The following is an 18,137-nucleotide window of genomic DNA, read 5'->3' as shown; positions in this document are numbered from 1 at the left end:
AACGCGCAAATAGGTGTTGGTTTTACGTGCGCGCCCCCGTCCGCGGTGACGTCAGCTGCCAGAGCCCGTCTCAAACGTTGTGACGTGTGTTGTGGAAATGGCCGAGGAGGGACAAGCCCTCAAGACGAAATGTTGAGCTTTTTAACTCCGCCGAACAAGCACCGCGGCTGAACGGCGTCCCTCCGGCGTCGCGGACGGGGAAGAGAGTCCCAAGGAAGCGACGAGCAAACTCGAACCGCCCCGGACCAGCGCCTTTTTCTTCCCTCGCGGGGAGAGGGGGGCGCTGAGCGAGGGAGCCACCATGGAGGACATCAACTCGAATATTAACGCCGACTTGGAGGTGAGGAAGCTCCAGGATTTGGTCAAGCAGCTGGAGAAGCAAAACGAGCAGCTGCGGGGTCGCTCCATGATGATGTCGGCCCACCACAGACCCCACAGCGCCGGCTACGAGTCCCTGTCGTCGTCGTCCGCGGCGCTGCTCTCCGGGGGCGACATGGCCGGCTTCGCCCCCGGAGTGGGGTTCGGCTACGGCGACCTGTTGGAGAACCGCCGCTGCCGGAGCCCGCGGCTTTCCTACGACGGCGTCAGCTTCAAGAGGCCGTACGAGAGCGAGGGCGCCTCGGCGGCCGCGTCCGGGTCGCCCCGGAACTCGCGCTGCTCGGAAGACGACGGCGAGACGTCCATCCTGGACCTGGTGGACGTCTTGGATCTGGAGGACATTGACTGTCTGCACGAGGACGACGACAGCTGGTGAGTGGCGATGACAGCTGCCGGCTGCTGCTGGTCCGCGAACGCACCGTGGGCCCCAAACCCCCTAACCCAAAACGACCACGTTGATCGGAAACCTGTTGTTTGCGGGCCAGACTAGATCGGAAATCTCCCAACTTTTTCCTTAGATGCTACTACACAGAAAAATGAAGACATTAAAGTGCGGGTTTCACATATTCGACGTTTGTTTGCTGTTTCGATAAACCCACTCATATTATTAGGAACAGGATTGTGGAGCTGATCACCGAGATGATCTCATCCAATGTCAGGTATTTTCAGACCCTTTTCTATCGTATTATTTGAAAAATACATCAATATATAAATATAAATTGAATGTCTGGACTGTGTACAGACGTATAAATTCACCTTTGGGATTTGAGACAGTGCCTGTTATTTTCAGACGATTATTTACCCTTTTTTTAATAAATAGAAATATACACTAAAAAAAACCTAAATATTGCAAATGAGTACCTGAGATTGATTGTCCGGGCCATGCAAAGTCATATAAATACGTCTTTGGGATTGAATGGGCTATAGAGGACCGTAACGATCCAAACCGCACGCATCTCTAATATATCTCTATAAATAAATTGTCTACTATACAGTCAACCCCCATATTTGACGGTATTGGGATTGGTCTGGCCCAAAAATTGCCAAAATATGTATATAACTAATGTATGATAACATGCATTGGGGAAAAATTAATAACAATTATTAAAAAATGCCTTCAATGCTGATAAACATTCAGTACACGGAAAATGAAGTGAAAAAAAACACCCTCTCAAAAATATATAAAAAAAACATTTAAAATGGCCACACAAACCATCCCTCTTTGGTATAATGTCCCATTTAGATCAGTCATGCATTTGAACAATGCAAATATGACATAACAAACTGATTTTGCATAAAATGCAAATTCTGTGCCGATCCCATCTAGCCATTCAGATATGTAAAGCCTAGTTTGAATCTGTTTTGATTTTAAAGATGTGAACGCATTGAATTGAACCCGGTTTAATTATTACACTTTTCAATCTACCATTCATTGTACACCATGTATCAAAATATGTATCAAATGATCTTTTATTGAGAGATGCACACCCCAAACATACATAGAAATGAACAGCATTCACAATAGACAAATTTTGGATTTCATGACCAGTCAACTGTGTCCAATGTTCCGAAATTATCTGCTTTTGCTTCGTCCTACACATTTCTGTTTTTTGCTATTGATGCCACGCATACAATATTATGCAAATTATGCAAATTAAATATACTGTACACTGTTTAATTCTTCTTGTCCCTCCCTGCTTGCCGTACCGTCATTGAGCAGCCCTCGAGGGTGAACAAAGTATTCTTCAATCTACTGAAGCATGCCTGGCTGACATTTGTTTTCCCCGTATACGACGACTACATATTTGAAATATACTTGTCATGACGTAAACGCAGTTAATTTGCCTCATTTAGTCGAACAAAAGTAAAGTACTGGCACTGGAATCGTGTTTTTAAATTCCTGACAGCAAAGTACAGTACAGCTCTACTTTTTTTTTGTTTTAAAACTGACTCAAGTAACAAGTTATTACTTGTCATTTCTCAGTCCGTGAGAATGAAAACCGCCCAAACGGTCTTCACTTTAAAACAAAAAAAAAATATATCCTTTAATCATCATATAAATGAAGAGCCGGCCATCAAAAGAAAAATGAAACAGTCTGTCATAAGATGATGTCATCATGCACGTAAACAAAATACTCAACATAAAGTGACATATTGAATGATTTACAGGCGGGTTACACGTGTACGTTGGGAGTTGTTTTTCTGCCCGGCAGCCATGGTTACATTCCTACTCAGAATTCCCCGCAGTCAAACAAACACAAGTAGGCCTCTGACGCTGGAGCTCCAGAAAAAAACTGGCAAGCAAAACTGTGATTCCGTGACGCTTGATGGTCAGATTTAAGCAGGGTTATCCCCAAAAGTTCATACTAGGGATGTTCAATAGCACTTTTTCTTTTTTTTTCCAAAGCGATACTAATACGAGCGCTCAACTCTTGAATAGTCAATGATACAGATACCAAATACAGATACCATGAATACTTTTGATACAAAAACCCTCTCCAAAACACACCAAAATCCATTTAGAGAAGGAGTGACCTATTGTAATGCAGCATTTCCTGTAAATTTAATGAAATTAATACAAATACTAGTATCATCTACCAGGACACATACAGATATGTTAAAAAAGTGCAAGGTATCGGCCTGATACTGATTGCTGATATCAGTACTGGCCCACCCCCAGTTCATATTATATAGACAAAAATTCACCATGCAAACTAGAATGCTATTTCTTAAACTTATAATGCGAAGCACAACCGACGGGCTAACAGAAATGTTCTTTGATGTTACAATTATGATAAAACCAATTTATGATAAACAGCCGCTTTAAAACAAATGGACCAGCAACAGATACAAAGAGAAAATCTAATAAAACTTTTCCCTATTCGACCGCTGTCCAAATCGATAGTTGAGAAACGTGAACGGATATATATCTTGTCGATAACGTCACAGGATGTTTACGTTCTTCAGTAGATCCGAAGAGGATCTTCTGGCCGCCGGCGGAGTTTGTTTGTCTGATCCGACGGCGATCAAGGATGAAGCGATTTCTGTAATCTGGGAATTAGCCTCCGGCTGGTTTGTGGATTATCCCTTTGGTTCGGGCATCCCACCTAGGTTGCGTTGATCGAACATCTCTTGAGTTTGAGCGCGGACGATCTGGACTTTCATCGTGAAGAAATTCCTGACGGCTGCGATCACAGCCGAGTTGACAGCTGCTGTCTGGGATTTGCTTTAGAAACAGAGACTCGGCTTTCTTCTGTTCTTCTCTAAAAAGGTCCCGACTCAATTTTAGTACTGTTTCGCGTTTTAGTGTCGCTTTGTGTCCTTGAAGCAGAAATCTAAGGGATTTTCCTATTCGCCAAAGTGAAAATATAATTACCATCATTACAGTTTATAATTACAGTAATATCCATGCTAATCTCCCTCAGCCCGTTTTGGGTCTTTCACATTTGGGTGAGGAGCAGCACGGTTTATTTGAATAGTACAATGTTAAATTCTGTTTCTCTGTGTGCTCCGGTTTGTAAGCTTTTATTCTCCGTGTTTGCCAAAGTAGTAGTTGGTGGAAGGTTTGTAATTACTGTGACGTCCGTGCTAATTTCTGTTAGCCTGTTAGCCTGGGGTTGACAGAATTACACGTTGCCTTCGGAAAAGAACCACATGATTATGCTTACACGAAACTTCGCTAGCTTAACACACAACACAAAACATTAATAAATAAATGCCAGTGGCAATTGTTAAAAGTTTGTAATCTTCAAATCTGTTATCTTTATGACATTCAAAGAATAGATTACACGTTGCGTTTGTAAAACAACTTCATGATTATGCTTGAATGAAATTCAGATAGCTTAAAGCTAACACACAATACGGTTGTGCTAATTCCTATTAGCCTCTCTATGACGTTAGGAAAATTACGTTGCATTTGTAAAACAGCCACAAAATTATGCTTACCTGTAACTCAGCTAGCTTAATGCTAAAACACAATACAAAGTACAAATAGTATGCTAAAGTTACAATTGTCTGAAGGTTGTAATGTTTACATCTACGCTAATTTCCGTTAGCCTGTCAATGACTTCAAAATAAATTGCAAGGCGTGTTTGTAAACAGCCACAAGATTTTGCTTTCCTGAAACTCGGCTAGCTTAATGCTAACATATGATACGAAGCAATAATAAACATTGGCTAAACTAGAACTTGTTTGAAGGTTTGTGATCGTTACAAGATCTGTGCTAATTTCCTTTCGTGTGTCTATAATTTCAAGAGAATAAATTGCACATTTTGTTTGCAAGACAACCACATGATTAAATTGACGCAAAACTCCGCTATCTTAATATTAACACACAGTACAAAACTACATATGTTAAATGTAAAGAAAGACTTACATGCACGACTAATTAAATATATTACACGCTTAATATATGAAATACATAATTTGGCGGCGTGTGTTTTTTAGGCTGTACGAAGCCAAGCTGAACAGTCCCCTGCAGAAGGCGCTGAGCCCCGTGGTGTGGTGCCGCCAGGCTTTGGACAACCCCAGTCCGGACATGGAGCTGGCCAAGCGCTCGCTCATCCACAGGCTGGACCTCACAATGTCTGGTAAACCAATTTGCACTTCTACTTTCCACCCTTGCGCTGGGCTCATGTCTGATTTGACTTTTCCACGCTTTGACTGCCGCTAAATATAGCGTGCCCCCCAACTAGGAGTTGTGGGGGAGATAGACACCTCCTTGCGGCTAAACTGAGAGTTTCCATTTTGACAGCCAGCGGTATGCATCATGTGACGCTTGCTGAAGGTTCTACAGTGTTATTGTTGTGTTGTGAACCATAATTTTAGTTATAAGTGAGCTTCAGATAACGTGAAGAAAATTGAGCAAAGGGTGACAGTTAAAAAAAGAACTTGTGCTGGATGATGCATTCAATGTGACGTGTTTTTTATAGTTCCTTCTCAAAGAGGCTTATTTAGAACTTTTTCACTGCCATTGATTGCTATAGTTCCATTTTAAGTGCCGTGTATTTGTATGAAATTTTGCAACGCGAAACCCAGAATGACCGCCGATTGCAAACCCGGTCTGCTGATGCATGACTAAGAGGACAAGTAAGAGTGAGTGACCTCATCCTTGTAGGTGTGGAAGTAGGATCACGTCACCCTCGGGCGGGCGAGTCCCTCGTGTCGCCGCCGACTCCACAAAGCGCACGCGCGCTGGCTTAAAAACAGGCCGTTGCCATGGAGTGTTTGCTAGCCACGGGAATGTGGAATCCGCCGGGAAAACGACGGATGGGAGCTGCGTAGTATGATCGCGCACCCGGCCGCTTCTTCATCGGCCGCTGGGCTTGAGTCACAGAACAGGGAGGAGACGCTTTTCAGATAATTGTGGGGGAGAGCGAGGGAGTCCGTACTTGTTTAGCCCCGCGCCCCACCTGCTTCAGAATCCCTGTAACATCCACAAATTCTTTCTGTCTTTCTTGCTAGCTAGCTAGCAATAGATAAAGCTGGTTAGGAAGCTATAGCTAGCTAGATAAAGATGGTTAGGAAGCTATAGCTAGCTAGGCTAGGGCTACCTAGCTACAAAAAATAGATCTTTTGGAAGTATAAACAGTTTTGGATTATTCAGCAATTAATTCTTAATTTAGTCAGTTTTAATTACCTGTATGTTTAAGAGTGGATTTGTTACTACCGTTTTTTATTATTTTTTTCAATAATGCCTTGTTTCAAGTTTATAAATATCAGTTTTAGTTTTTGTTGTATTTATTGTATGTTGAGTGTTTTTTTTCTGGGCAAGAATTCAGGGTAAGTAGTGTGTAATAATAATGTTAAGTTAACGAGAAGTCACAAGCATTCCTCCTTCCAATAGCTGTACACAAATAAGTGAAATCAACCCCAAAAACCCATGAGGGAAATCTAGTGTAGATGATGATGAAAAATTGCTAAGCCTAAACTGAAGCTTCAGTTAGTTAGCACTCCCGTTTTTTTTCTAGAATTTTTTTTCAATTTTAGTTAACTTTTTATTGATAATATCATTGCTTCTGACCAAGTGAAAAAAGCAATTTTATTTCCCCGAATTTGCAGTCATTGAAGTTTAAAGATGCCATTTTACTACATTGCATTGTCAATTTGAATTCTATGACTTGTTAACTTGTTTTCCTCCACATTAGTAGATAAACTTAGCAAGCCCGTCTTTCTAATTTTCTAACCTGATTACTCGAGGCGCGTGGAGATCCTGCATCCTCCTCAGTGTCAAATCCCTCTGGGCTCGTCTTGTCCCGGTGCGGCGCGAGCACGTAAACAGCGACGCGCTCTCGCTCTAAGCGACAGCGATCGCGGCTGATGCGAAATGTTCTCGGACAAGTCGTCGGTTCGTATGAGGACATCCAGTCAGTCCCGCTCCTATCAAGAGCAATCTAACCTTTATTTCTCTGCCTCTGTGCTTCACAAAAATGCAAAAACATTGACAAATTGTGTCAATGTTTAATAGTGCTTATTAGGTCTGTCACCATCAAATAGAGTACTTTTAAAATGGAGTCTTTTATCATTTTTTCTGTCAGTCCGTTTGCATGAAGGACTAAGCAATGAATAATTACTGTTGACAAGCTGAAATCGAAGGATATGAACAATTTTAGGATAAAAAAGCTGTAAAAACTACAAGATTATTACATGTAATTGTCATTTGATAATCGCTCTTTTGCTGATTAATTCTCTGTCTATCAACTGGCAGATTAATTGCTCCAACCCAAGTTTTTGTTGCATATGAATATTTTTTCCTAATTTTTTGATTTTGCATTGTCAAACATTAGAACTTTTTGGGATCATTTAAAAGGCCATTTCCCCTGAGTTTTGAATTAGATCAGTGTTTTTCTTCTTTATTATCAAAGGAGAAAACTGAGTGAAATCTAAGATCTTAGTGTTAAAAAAACAAACAAACATTTTTTTAATTGCAGGCCGTATTTTATGAAAGCATTGCGTTGCCGATGTGGAGTACACATTTTTGACTGTCCAAACCCATTGGAATACACATGTAAGCACGTTTAAATGTATTTTTAAGTGTGTTTTTGATATGTATATATATATATATATTTGAAATGTAAAATGGCTTACTGTTTAATCTCTGTTTATTTCTGTGATGCGGTTATTCTTTTCTTGTTGGGCTATTTATTAGGGTCAGGTTTTTTTTGAAGCATTCCTCAGGGTGCTACCGAGTGAATCTCAAGAAAAATCAACTGCTTATTCGAGTAATTACTCCTCCAGGAAATGCTCTCCCTTTCTGGTGTTTACGCGAGGGCTGGAACAGGACGTGCCGATGGAGTCCAGAATTCGACCTTAGGACACGAGAGCTCACACTCGCCTGCATTGTGCCGCGGCTTGAATGCTTCCTATTGAATGGTGTGCGCCATACGCTTTCATAGAGCCCGCGGCAGACTGCAGAGCCACTGTGCGCCAACACTGTCAGCGTTGTTGCCGTCCACAGACTTGAATAGCGGCCGCTTGCCAGACGATATTGGAGTGCGTCTTTGGAAATGAGTCCATTTGGAATTTTACGTACCGCCAGCCCTCGGAGACGATCGCTTAGCTTCACTCTGAGGAGCATCCTTGCTCCCTTCCGCTTTGTAAAACCGACACATAAAACAAAAGGACGTTTATGACAAAGAGTAAGCTAAAAAAATGAGCAGAAAGACATACAAACAGGGCATGCAATTGCTTAATAATTGTCTTTATATTGCGTGTCTTTTATGGAAATTGCAGCTAACAAGCGCCGCAGTCTGTACGGGAGCTGCTACAACCAGCAGGGGAGCTACGGGAGCCCGTACAGCCCCAACGCCGCCAGTAGCCCCTACAGCAGCGGCTTCAATTCGCCATGCTCCACGCCCAGCAAGGTGCCCATCGTCAGGCAGCAACTGATGCCCGTCAACGCAGGTGCCATCACAGGGACAAAATGCAAAGTTTGGGGTTTAGCGGTTAGCGATGGGAAATATTAGGCTCATTCGTTGAATCTGAACTATTTCAAGGTGTAAAAACGTCACAGAAAATGTACAAACCCACCTCATTTCAAAACCTACTTTGAAACCTTGTAAGGCTCATGTGAAACCCTAACTTCAATTCCAAACCCTATATTGAATCGTTCCATGAAAACCAAGCTAGAAACCGTAAACCTGCCTTAAAATCTTGACCTGACACCCAAATCCCCATTGAAGCGTAAAGTTTGTTTACGACCGCTTGAAAGTTCAGCCTTCCCCCTGCAGCGCACCAACGCAACACGGCGGCCGAGAGGAACCCGCCGGCCGTCAGCCCCCAGTCGTCGGTGGACAGCGAGCTGAGCACCTCGGAGATGGACGAAGACTCGGTGGGCTCCTCCACGACCTACAAGCTCAACAACGTCAACGATGTCCAGATTTTGGCGCGCATGCAGGAAGAGAGTAAGCGCCGCTTCCCGCGCACCCAAATCCGCCGAGGTGTTCCGCCGAGGTGTTCCGCCGGGTTCACGGCGCGTACGCTCGCCCGGGCAGGTCTCCGTCAGGACTACGCCGCCTCGGCCTCCCGCCGCAGCTCGGGCTCGTCCTGCCACTCGTTGCGCCGCAGTACCTTCAGCGACCAGGAGCTGGACGCCCACAGCCTGGAGGACGAGGAGGAAGCGGCGCACCCGGCCTTCCACCTGCCTTCCAGCCGCTTCAGTCCGTCGCCCCGCCACTCGCCGCGCGCCTCCCCGCGCGACTCGCCGCGCTCCCGCTCGCCGGCCCGCTCCGCGGACTACGGGCGCGGCTCGCCGCAGCCCGCCATCGGTCGCCTGCAGCAGCCGCGCCACTCGCTGCAGGGCCACGACACGCAGACCAACGTGGTCAAGAACGAAGGTGGGTGGGATCCAAAGTACCCTGAAATTCTAGAAGACTGTAAGATGCAACTTTTTTCTCGTGATTTGAGCCCAGAATTTCACGGTCCAGTTTGGCTTATCTCCACGACCGAAATATTGATTTAGAATTTTTACTCTGCAGTACTCTTTATGTTGAAAATATGTCGGTGCATGTTTAGGATGAAAATAGAAAAACAAAAAGTGTTTTTTTTGCAAAATGTTTGCTGCTGCAGCTTACTTACCAGTGCGGCTTACGGTCAAAAATGTCTTTTTTTTTTTGAATGACGAACCTCCCTAAAGTGTTCTCCTCCTGATGCAGAAAAGCTACGTCGCAGTCTCCCCAACCTCACACGTTCCAACGCGGCGCCCCCGCAAGGCCCGGAGCCCGTCAAGAACAGTCAAAGCTGCGAGTCCAACTTGCAGATGCCAAATGGAGGATCTCCCAGACACCACAGCCAATCAGCTCGTGAGTACAACACACACTTGCACGCGCAATGCATTGCCTGCATGTTTGCCTTAACTTTCTCAGCAAACTTTCTTTTAACTCATTCAGTGCCAGAGGCGTCCTGACGTTCAATCCCCAGTACTTAGATTTTTTTTTTTTTTTTATAATCAAGTTTATTCAAATGTTTGTGGAGAGTCTCAAAAGGCTTTTAGACACTTTTGGGGGAAAAAAACAAAATAAATATATAAATACGTGCATGGGGATTGAACATCTGGACTCCTAAAATAATGATGCATGATATAATTGAAAAAAAAATATGTTGAAAGCAAAAAAAAAAAAAGATTTTGTGTTAGTTATTTGAACACTTTTATAATAGGGACCATTAAAGGTTCCTGTTAGTTATAGTGTGTGCACTGATATTCATGCATCAAAAAATACAGATGCATCAATATTAGTGACGATATGAATTATTTTCCTATCTAATATAACTTGATTTTTTTTTGGGGGGGGGTAATACATAATAAGCATTTATGCCTTGAAAAAAAGCTGTTTTGTTTATTTATTTATTTACAAAAACTGCATCAAAAAATGAAAAAAACAACAAATATAATCTTTAAAAAGATTGATTTATAGAAAGTATATATGTATACTCACACACATCCCAAATTTTGTCACGGCATGTCCGTCACCGATCGTGGATGTCGTTGGGATTGAGAACCTCTGTGCAAACCCGCCGCCCTCATCCTAAAACGAAATTCTTTTTAACATTAACAGAAGAAAAAAACAAAGATCAACTTTCAACAAATGCTAGCTACTTTTTATAGCGGTTATCCAAGTTACAGGTTAGTCTAAAACTGAAAAAAATAACCAAGTGCATCAGAATTTATGAAATGTAAAAAAAAAAAAAGACAATCCTTTCTTCTTTTATTGCAATTACAGATTGTTCTTCTTTTGGTGCTCATGCTACAAAATCCTCCATTCTCTTGTCGGGAGGCTTTTTTGAGAACTACTCGGTGTGATTACAGGATCCCCTCACAAGAGCCTCCACTACCCATTTGATGTAATCCTTAAATGCGGGATGAAGTTAATGGCATTCCTCTTAATCCCAGAGCTCGTAATCCTCCTCTCTGTTTCAAGGGGGGGGGGGGGGGGGGGGGGGGGGGGGCAGTTGCACTTTTTTTCAACACGTTTCTATCCTCTCTGGCTTTTATTTTGATTTTCTCACACAAGGCTTCATCTTGAGCAGAATCTGGAATTTTAGCAAGAAATTTGAAGTCAAAATTTGCATTTTACGGGCCGCATAAAATGATGTGGCGGGCCAGATCTGGACCCCGGGCCTTGAGTTTGACACCTGTGATCCAGACACTTAAACATAAAAATGCCGCATGTCTTTGGGATTGAATGTGTTTAGCAAAGTTATGCACAAAATCAGCATTAATTATTTTGTCTCGATATTTTCAACATATTCAAACCAAAAAAGATTTAGGCCTTTCAATAAATGTTTGTTGCCATTATTTCTCCCATTAAAATGGATTAAAATCATATTCATCCGGAATAATAGAAGAAAATCGCGATTTTGTTTTTTGGGCTATATAATTTTCCCAGCCCTTGCTTATACTTGCCCAGCCTGAGTTTTTTTTTTTTCACTAATAATAAAATTAAGTGTACTAGCAAAGTTATTCGATCATAGTGAGTACGAGTGCATGGATTCGAAGTTGATCGAAAAAAAAAAATGCTCCAATGTGGCTCCTCCCCTCTTTGGCTTTGGCATGTGGCGCTGACTGCTGACTGGAGCTGCGGGCCGCAAATTTGTTTGGCTTTGGCGCCCTCTAGAGGCATGCAACCGCACTGCAAAGGCAGCCCACAATTTGGAGTGACAGCGTGTGTGTGTGTTGATGTGTGTGTCCACAGCGGCGCCTCAGATCCCGAGACAGTCCACTCCCAAAACCAAACAGCACCTCCAAAGCCCGACGGCCCGGCGAGGTAAAAGGGGGGCTGAGAGCGTCTTATTATTCAAAAAACAACCCGCTTAAAAAGAGCCCAAGTATGGGACAAAACAAATACTGTATTTGGCTTAATTCCACCTAAACTTTGTGGTTTTCTCGCACAAAACAACTCTCAAAAAAGGCGATCCAAAAATGTTGTTTTGGATGAAACAACAAGAAAGTTGGATCAAATTTACTCTAATTTTGAGTCGGTCCTTTTTTTGTGACCCATTTGTTTTTAGGGTGTGTCAGTCAGTTGACCACGGATTCCCGCTAAAGCCAAATTCGTAAGTTTCGTAACACAAGGTGGAAAAACAAAATGTGGCCTGCCCAACAAATGGCACACCTTTCCAAATTTGATTTATTATTAATCCATTAATACATCCCGTAAAAAAGTACTTTGGGGGATTTAAAAAAAAGCATTACCGTTGAAAAAAATCCACAACCCATTAAGTAAATCTATTTTCTAAATCTGCAATACACTATTATTTTTTTTCATGTACAAAAAATCCGAATATTGAGGAGAGGCATACTTTTTCTCACGAAGATCTCAAATGTATTTACAATGTATTCCATTTAGTTTGATAGTGTCCTCTAATTTCATTTTTGTTTTCCATCCGAACACTTTTCCTCTTGTGATAAAACAACAAAAAATGGCAGGCACATGTTTTGTTTACCAAACATACTCTCGAAAAAAAAAACCTTTGGTAGAAAATGTAACTCATTTATGTACCGAAAAAGGGCTTGCAACTTTGTTCTGTTTTGTGTGTGTGTGTGTTTTTAAACTTAACGACCTATTTTTGAGGTTGTTTTGTGGAAGGTTGGATCAAATTGAGCCAAAAATTGGGTCGGCCCTTTTTTTTTGACCTATACATTTATTTATTCATTTAGTTATTTTGTAACCCAACTGGTTTTACAATATATGAGGCATTTCGTTAAATATCTTAAATTAAAAAATAAAATAAAATTTAAAAAAAAGGAAAAAAGGTGTAATTGGATACAGCTGCCACGAGATGGCGGCAAAGCAGCAAAACTGAAGGCTCATAAAACAGTGACGCCACGTTCCATCCATTTTCCGTCGGCTATGAAAACAAATGAACTTCACATGAGGTTTTCAATCCTGTTAGCTAACATGCTAGTCCCCAAAAATACATTTCATTTTACGTTGGACTTTTAGCTAGCTTCCAACAAAACATTCACCGACTATGGATCTCGACTCCCCTCTGGGAATTTGCTCGTGTGTGGTTTCCGACTAACCAATCAAACGTTTGCCACAAAGTTGTTGCGGCTCAAAGGGTGCCGCACGTCGCGCGTGAATTCAACCTCCACTCACTCAAGGCTTGTGTCTTTGTTGTGTGTGTGTGCGTGCGTGTCCAGTCCCACTCTCCTGTTGCTTTGGCGACGAAGGTGACTTCAGTGAGTATTTCACTGACGGCTTGCCGCTCTTGTTGTGGTTGTGGTGCCTCCCCGGCGTGCTTTGCGCATCTCATCGTGTTGACGCATCACGACAAGTCCATTTGACTCGCCTTTCCCGCGCAAATTTGACCACGCGTTGTCATGGAGAGCCATTTCAGAAAACTTCCACCATTTTTTTACAACTAAAATTAAGCATCATAATGTAAACAGTGTATATGTTGTTGTTGTTTTGCCATTGCATAACATTGTTCGCGTGGCGCTCGAAAGGCATCCATCATGCTTGGCTCTCAGACTCCCGACATTGATGGTTTTAGCGCGGGTGGCGTGGCGTCACGCTTTTTGACTTGAGCCCTTCCTCCCCGTCAGTCGCGCCATCCAGCAAGCTGCGCACGCCGGCCGCGCCCTCGCCCCTGGCCTTGAGGCAGCCCGTCAAAAGCAGCGGCAATCCCGCAGGCTCCACCGCCACGCCCGGCCGCTCCCTGGTTCCGCCCCGCAGCGGCCTGCCTCGTCCCAGCGCCCCGGCGGGTGGCGCCGGAGGAGGCGGCATCCCCCTGCCCCGCAGCAAGCTGGCACAACCCGTGCGCAGGTAGGAAAACGACATTCCTGTCTTTATCCTTTTTGTTTACGTAAAACAACCAAGCAACAATCCGTTTAGCATCATGCTAAAAAAAAACATTCGGTTCAACCATAAATAGGTAAAGCAAATAAACAAATTCCATTGACGCTCAGGCTTCAAGCAATGGCCGTATGAGCAACAATGGTGAAGCAAAACATGTATACTGGCAATATAACAATGCTTTTGCAAAGTAGGACTAATTTATGCTATCAAACAATGCAAGTAGCCACAAAAAGGTTAAGGAATCGGCTTCAAGCAATGGCTGTATGAGCACCAACGGTGGAGCAAAACATGGAGACTGGCAATACAATAGTACTTTTGCAAGGTATAACTCATTTTTGCAAACAAACAATGCAAATAGCCATAAACAGGCTAACGAACTGCATCAGCCTTGAGGCTTCAAGGATTGGCTACAGGAGCACCAACAGTGGAGCAGAACACGTAAACTGGCACTATAACAATACTTTTGCAAAGTACGACCGTTTTGTGCTCGCAAACCGTATAAGTGGCCATGAACAGACTAACAAAATCATATCGGCATTAAGGCTTCCAGCATTGTCTATAAGCACAAACGGTGGGGCAAACCTTGTAGACGGGCAATATAACAATCCTTTTGTCGCGCTTCGCAGAAGTCTCCCGGCCCCTCGCATCTACAGCGGCACCCGAGACAACCTGAGGGAAAGCTACTAGCCGCTTGTCCAGCAGAGGGCGCCATACTCAAACTGTCAATCAGACCGCGTGGCACTTTATCTACCTTGATGAACTTCATGGTCGCGATGTCCCAGGAATAGGTTTGAAAAAAAAAAGAAAAAATACATACACAGTTCCGAAGAGGAGAGAGGCCAACGAGAAAGCCAAAGAACAAACTCCGCCTTCTCTGCCATCGACCTCTGCCATGCGTGGCGACCATATTAACCACAACAAAAAAAAGCACCCAGAGAGAATGCACAAGTTGATTTCTTCAGATGATCCTCTATTGTTTCGATTCGCGTTCCTATGGGAGACGCCATCTTGTCTTCAGCGAGCAATGACTTCATATGCTGCGTTCATGTAAACTGGGAAGTTTAAACTCCTTCCGTGTACTTCGATGACAACTACTTTCCTTTAAATGGCCGGTGTCATGGAAAGAGCACCTAAATGCCCCGCGACAAACAATGGAGGGTCCTCTAAAGTCCATAGCAGTATTTTTTTTTTTTTGAAAAGATTTTTAATATAAGTTTTCTATTGTACATTTTGAACCTCAATTTGCATAGCTAACTCTCCAAAGCATTTTTACGTTTCCAAAGGCTCTACTAGAAATGTATTTAAAAAAAAAAAAAAATGAAGTGCTTTGTTTTGGTTTCAGTTCAGGTTTGAAGCTGTGGCATTGACGCCCCATTTTCCTCCGTTTCAACCATGACCGCCTTGATTGTTTTGCCAATTACAAACTGGCCATTGTCGGCCATTTTGCAGCCCCTGAGAGTGCCAGGAGGCCTTTTGTTAGCTTGTGCCAACTTTGAACTTTTTTTTTACATTTTAGCCAATGAACATAAAAGGGGACATATTATGGAGAATGTATTTTTAAATGGAATGTATATGCGTAGATAATTTAGTCTTTGGCGTGCGCCTACTCATCAAGTAACAAGTGCTGGCACCATATTTAAAAATACAGCCCCCCTTGGTCCCGCCTGCGTTGTCGTGGCAACAAATAAGGCGGGATTTTAGGATTTCTTGACGTCACGGGTGATTTAAGACACCTAGAAACTTTTGGAATAATCACAAAAATAATAAGTAAATACATAAATCCTAAAATGTCCCCTTTTTTTGTTCCTTAAATCCCCTCAGTTATTCTCATCTTTGCTTTAAAAAAAAAAAAAAAGGAGAGCGAACAGAATGATTCTATTTGTGTGCCCGTGTTGGTGTGGTGGCTCGTTTCTAAAGCAGTGCCTCTGATTTCAAAGTGTTTTTTTGTTTTTGTTTTTATGATTATTTTTTGGTGCCAATTTATGGTTTTGTAAAGCGTTCATTGATTTGCCTGCCTGCCTATTTTTGTAACGGAAATGAAATACATTTATTATTATAATTGCTTTGAGGAAGACAAAAAAGTTTGAACTACACGCCTTCATATTTATATCTAATTGTGTAAATTAAAAGTTATTTATTAAGGAGAGAAAAGGTGCCTCAGAGAGAAAGGTGGGAAGCTGCTTAGAATGTTGCAAAAAAAAATCAACAAATAAAAAAAGACCAACTACAGCAACCACATCTTTTTGTGTGACACTTTTTTTACCTTTTTTTTTTTAAAGCCACAAACATGACTTTTTTTTTTTTCTGTGTAAATTCACATTTTAAATAAAAGCCCAAAAACCTTTTCGTCTTTCGCTTCGATTTTTCTTGGTGGGGTCTGATTTTGAAAAAGTCAGCTTTACGCGATATATTAATCGTGTTGTCCTTTTCCGTGACTTTCAAGGACGCCGCCATTAAAGTGGAAAAGCGTTTTAAGAATAATAATGATGCAATTTATGGGAACGGGTAGTGCCCATGTGCCGTGAACATCAAAGACATTTTGGACGCCAGTGACAAGTTAGTCTCCGATGAGTCATCCCTTTTTTTTTTCTGTTGCGGCTAGCAGCAGCTCGTGTTAGCTTGAGCTTCTTCTGGCATTATCCTCAATAAAAGAAGCCAGCAGACTGAACCAACGGCCGAGTCCATCCTTGTCAAAACACACATGAATATTACTAAAACGGAGAGGTCATTTCAAGCTTATGATGTCTTCAGCTGATTCAATTAAGAGTGCAATGATCAAAGGAACTTGTGGTGTGCCAAGCGTGCGTTCAAGTTACACTGGCGAGGCATTCACTGACCGCTCACAATGTGGGAAATCTGAAACACGCCTAACCTCGACAAATATAACTTAGATATAATATTATATAAAGAATTTACAAAGACGAAATGTATTCCGTTTTTAGTTTTTACATGCTAACATAGAAAGTACCTGAATTTGACCCCCAAATCAAGGGTGCCCCCCTGTGATGTGGAAAAAAAAAAAGAATATTTTTCCAAAACGGTTGGGTTGCTGGAGACGTGTTATTAAAAAGCTCTGCCAACGCGAGCGCGCGTCCGGCACGATTGGCATCAGCTCCAAACGGTGTGATTCATCAGCCTTTATTTGAATATGCTCTCGCGTATTGCGGCGGAGATATCAAAGACTCAAAAGACGGAGGACCGGTTTCACGAGAAGGCAAAATGCGATTTGATATTTTTCATATCCATGCGTTAGGACGCTATCGGTCCTCAATTGTAAAACAATGAAAAAATATGAACCCTTTTGAGTCCATGAGAAAAGAAAACGCTGTTGTAAGTGACCCAGCAAGGATATGGAGGAAAGCAATTTCCACGGACTCACCCCGGCCTTCCTCATCCTCCTCTTCCCGTCTTGTGGCGGCGAGACGCGGCTGCTTTTATTTCCTGTGCGCGATGTCAGCGCCTGATAGCGCCGCCGCCGTCTGCAGACACACAAACAAAGCCGGCAGATATGCTCCAAGCCCGATGGAGATGCTGAGATTTCACCACCAGAGTTTGTAAACATCATAGACTGCTAGGTTTTTGAAGAACCCTACCTTGAAACCCTAAAAAAAAAGCATGAAAGCATACCTTTAATTTCAAACCCTGATTTGCAACCTGCTTTGAAATTCGAAGCCTCCAAAGCCTTGCATTGAAACCTCTGTCATTTAAAACCCAAACGCAGGTTTAAAACCCTACTTTGAAAGTGTAAGGCAAATTTAAGACCTCACTCTGAAAGCCTTTAAAACCCCAATTTGAAATTCTAACGAATGTAAAACCCTACTTTGAACCTTAACACGTGTATTGAACCCTAGACTTCACTTGATTGAAACCCTACTTTGAAAGTCTACCCTTTGTTTTAAAAAGTTCTTTGAAACCCTAAATTTTAGCATCAAAACCCTACTACAGAACCCTAATATAGGCGTCGAAGCCTAGATTTCACTTGATTGAAACCCTACTTTGAAAGTCTACACTTTGTTTTAAAGAGTTCTTTGAAACCCTATATTTTAGCATCAAAACACAGAACCCTAATATAGGCATTGAACCCTAGATTTCCCTCGACTAAATCCCGACTTTAAAAGGACTGCCCTTTGTTTAAAGCAATACTTTGGAACCCTACCTGGTATAAAACCCCAACTTTGAAACCCTAGGCCTCGAATAAATCCCGACTTTAAAAGGACTGCTCTTTGTTTAAAACAATACTTTGGGACCCTACCTGGTATAAAAACCCAACTTTGAAACCCTAGCCATCGTTTAAACCCCAAACTACAGGGGGGTTACCCGAGAGCAGTTTTACAATTTTTTGGGGGCCCAGTATTTCAGTCAAGGGACAGCAAGCTGTCACGAGCTGGGTGAAATTTCAGCTCCCTAATGTCTTCTTTGAACGCTCGACGTGAAGATCATAATAGCGCACAAGGGGTAAAA

General features: G+C 42.5%; 1 protein-coding gene across 4 annotated transcripts; it reads left to right on the top strand.

Annotated features, from left to right (window-relative positions):
* Window positions 1-43: 43 nt before the first annotated feature.
* Window positions 44-16,022, top strand: slain2 (SLAIN family member 2). 4 transcript variants are annotated; one of them, XM_088426319.1, is made up of 10 exons: window positions 44-750; window positions 4,825-4,967; window positions 8,110-8,280; window positions 8,607-8,780; window positions 8,871-9,212; window positions 9,531-9,677; window positions 11,568-11,639; window positions 13,019-13,057; window positions 13,424-13,643; window positions 14,303-16,022. In XM_088426319.1, the coding sequence occupies exons 1-10, from the start codon at window positions 302-304 to the stop codon at window positions 14,361-14,363; spliced, it is 1,818 nt and encodes a 605-aa protein (XP_088282445.1). In that variant the 5' UTR covers window positions 44-301; the 3' UTR covers window positions 14,364-16,022. The 4 variants fall into 4 exon arrangements, with proteins under 4 accessions (XP_088282445.1, XP_088282447.1, XP_088282446.1 ...); XM_088426321.1 differs by lacking the exon at window positions 11,568-11,639; XM_088426320.1 differs by lacking the exon at window positions 13,019-13,057.
* The last annotated feature ends 2,115 nt before the right edge of the window (window positions 16,023-18,137 follow it).

This window comes from Hippichthys cyanospilos, chromosome 10 (genome assembly GCF_059441005.1).
Source record: "Hippichthys cyanospilos isolate Australia breed blue-spotted pipefish chromosome 10, RoL_Hcya_1.0, whole genome shotgun sequence".
Classification (NCBI taxonomy): domain Eukaryota; kingdom Metazoa; phylum Chordata; class Actinopteri; order Syngnathiformes; family Syngnathidae; genus Hippichthys; species Hippichthys cyanospilos.
This window is presented reverse-complemented; position numbering and strand designations above follow the sequence as displayed.

What these genes read in the sequence shown, in the direction of transcription:
- slain2 (XM_088426319.1), top strand. Translation starts at nt 302, where the DNA reads ATGGAGGACATCAACTCGAATATTAACGCCGACTTGGAGGTGAGGAAG. An exon ending in GCTGGACCTCACAATGTCTG is followed by an intron (nt 4,968 to 8,109) that starts GTAAACCAATTT and finishes TGGAAATTGCAG; the next exon opens with CTAACAAGCGCCGCAGTCTG. An exon ending in TGGCGACGAAGGTGACTTCA is followed by an intron (nt 13,058 to 13,423) that starts GTGAGTATTTCA and finishes CCTCCCCGTCAG; the next exon opens with TCGCGCCATCCAGCAAGCTG.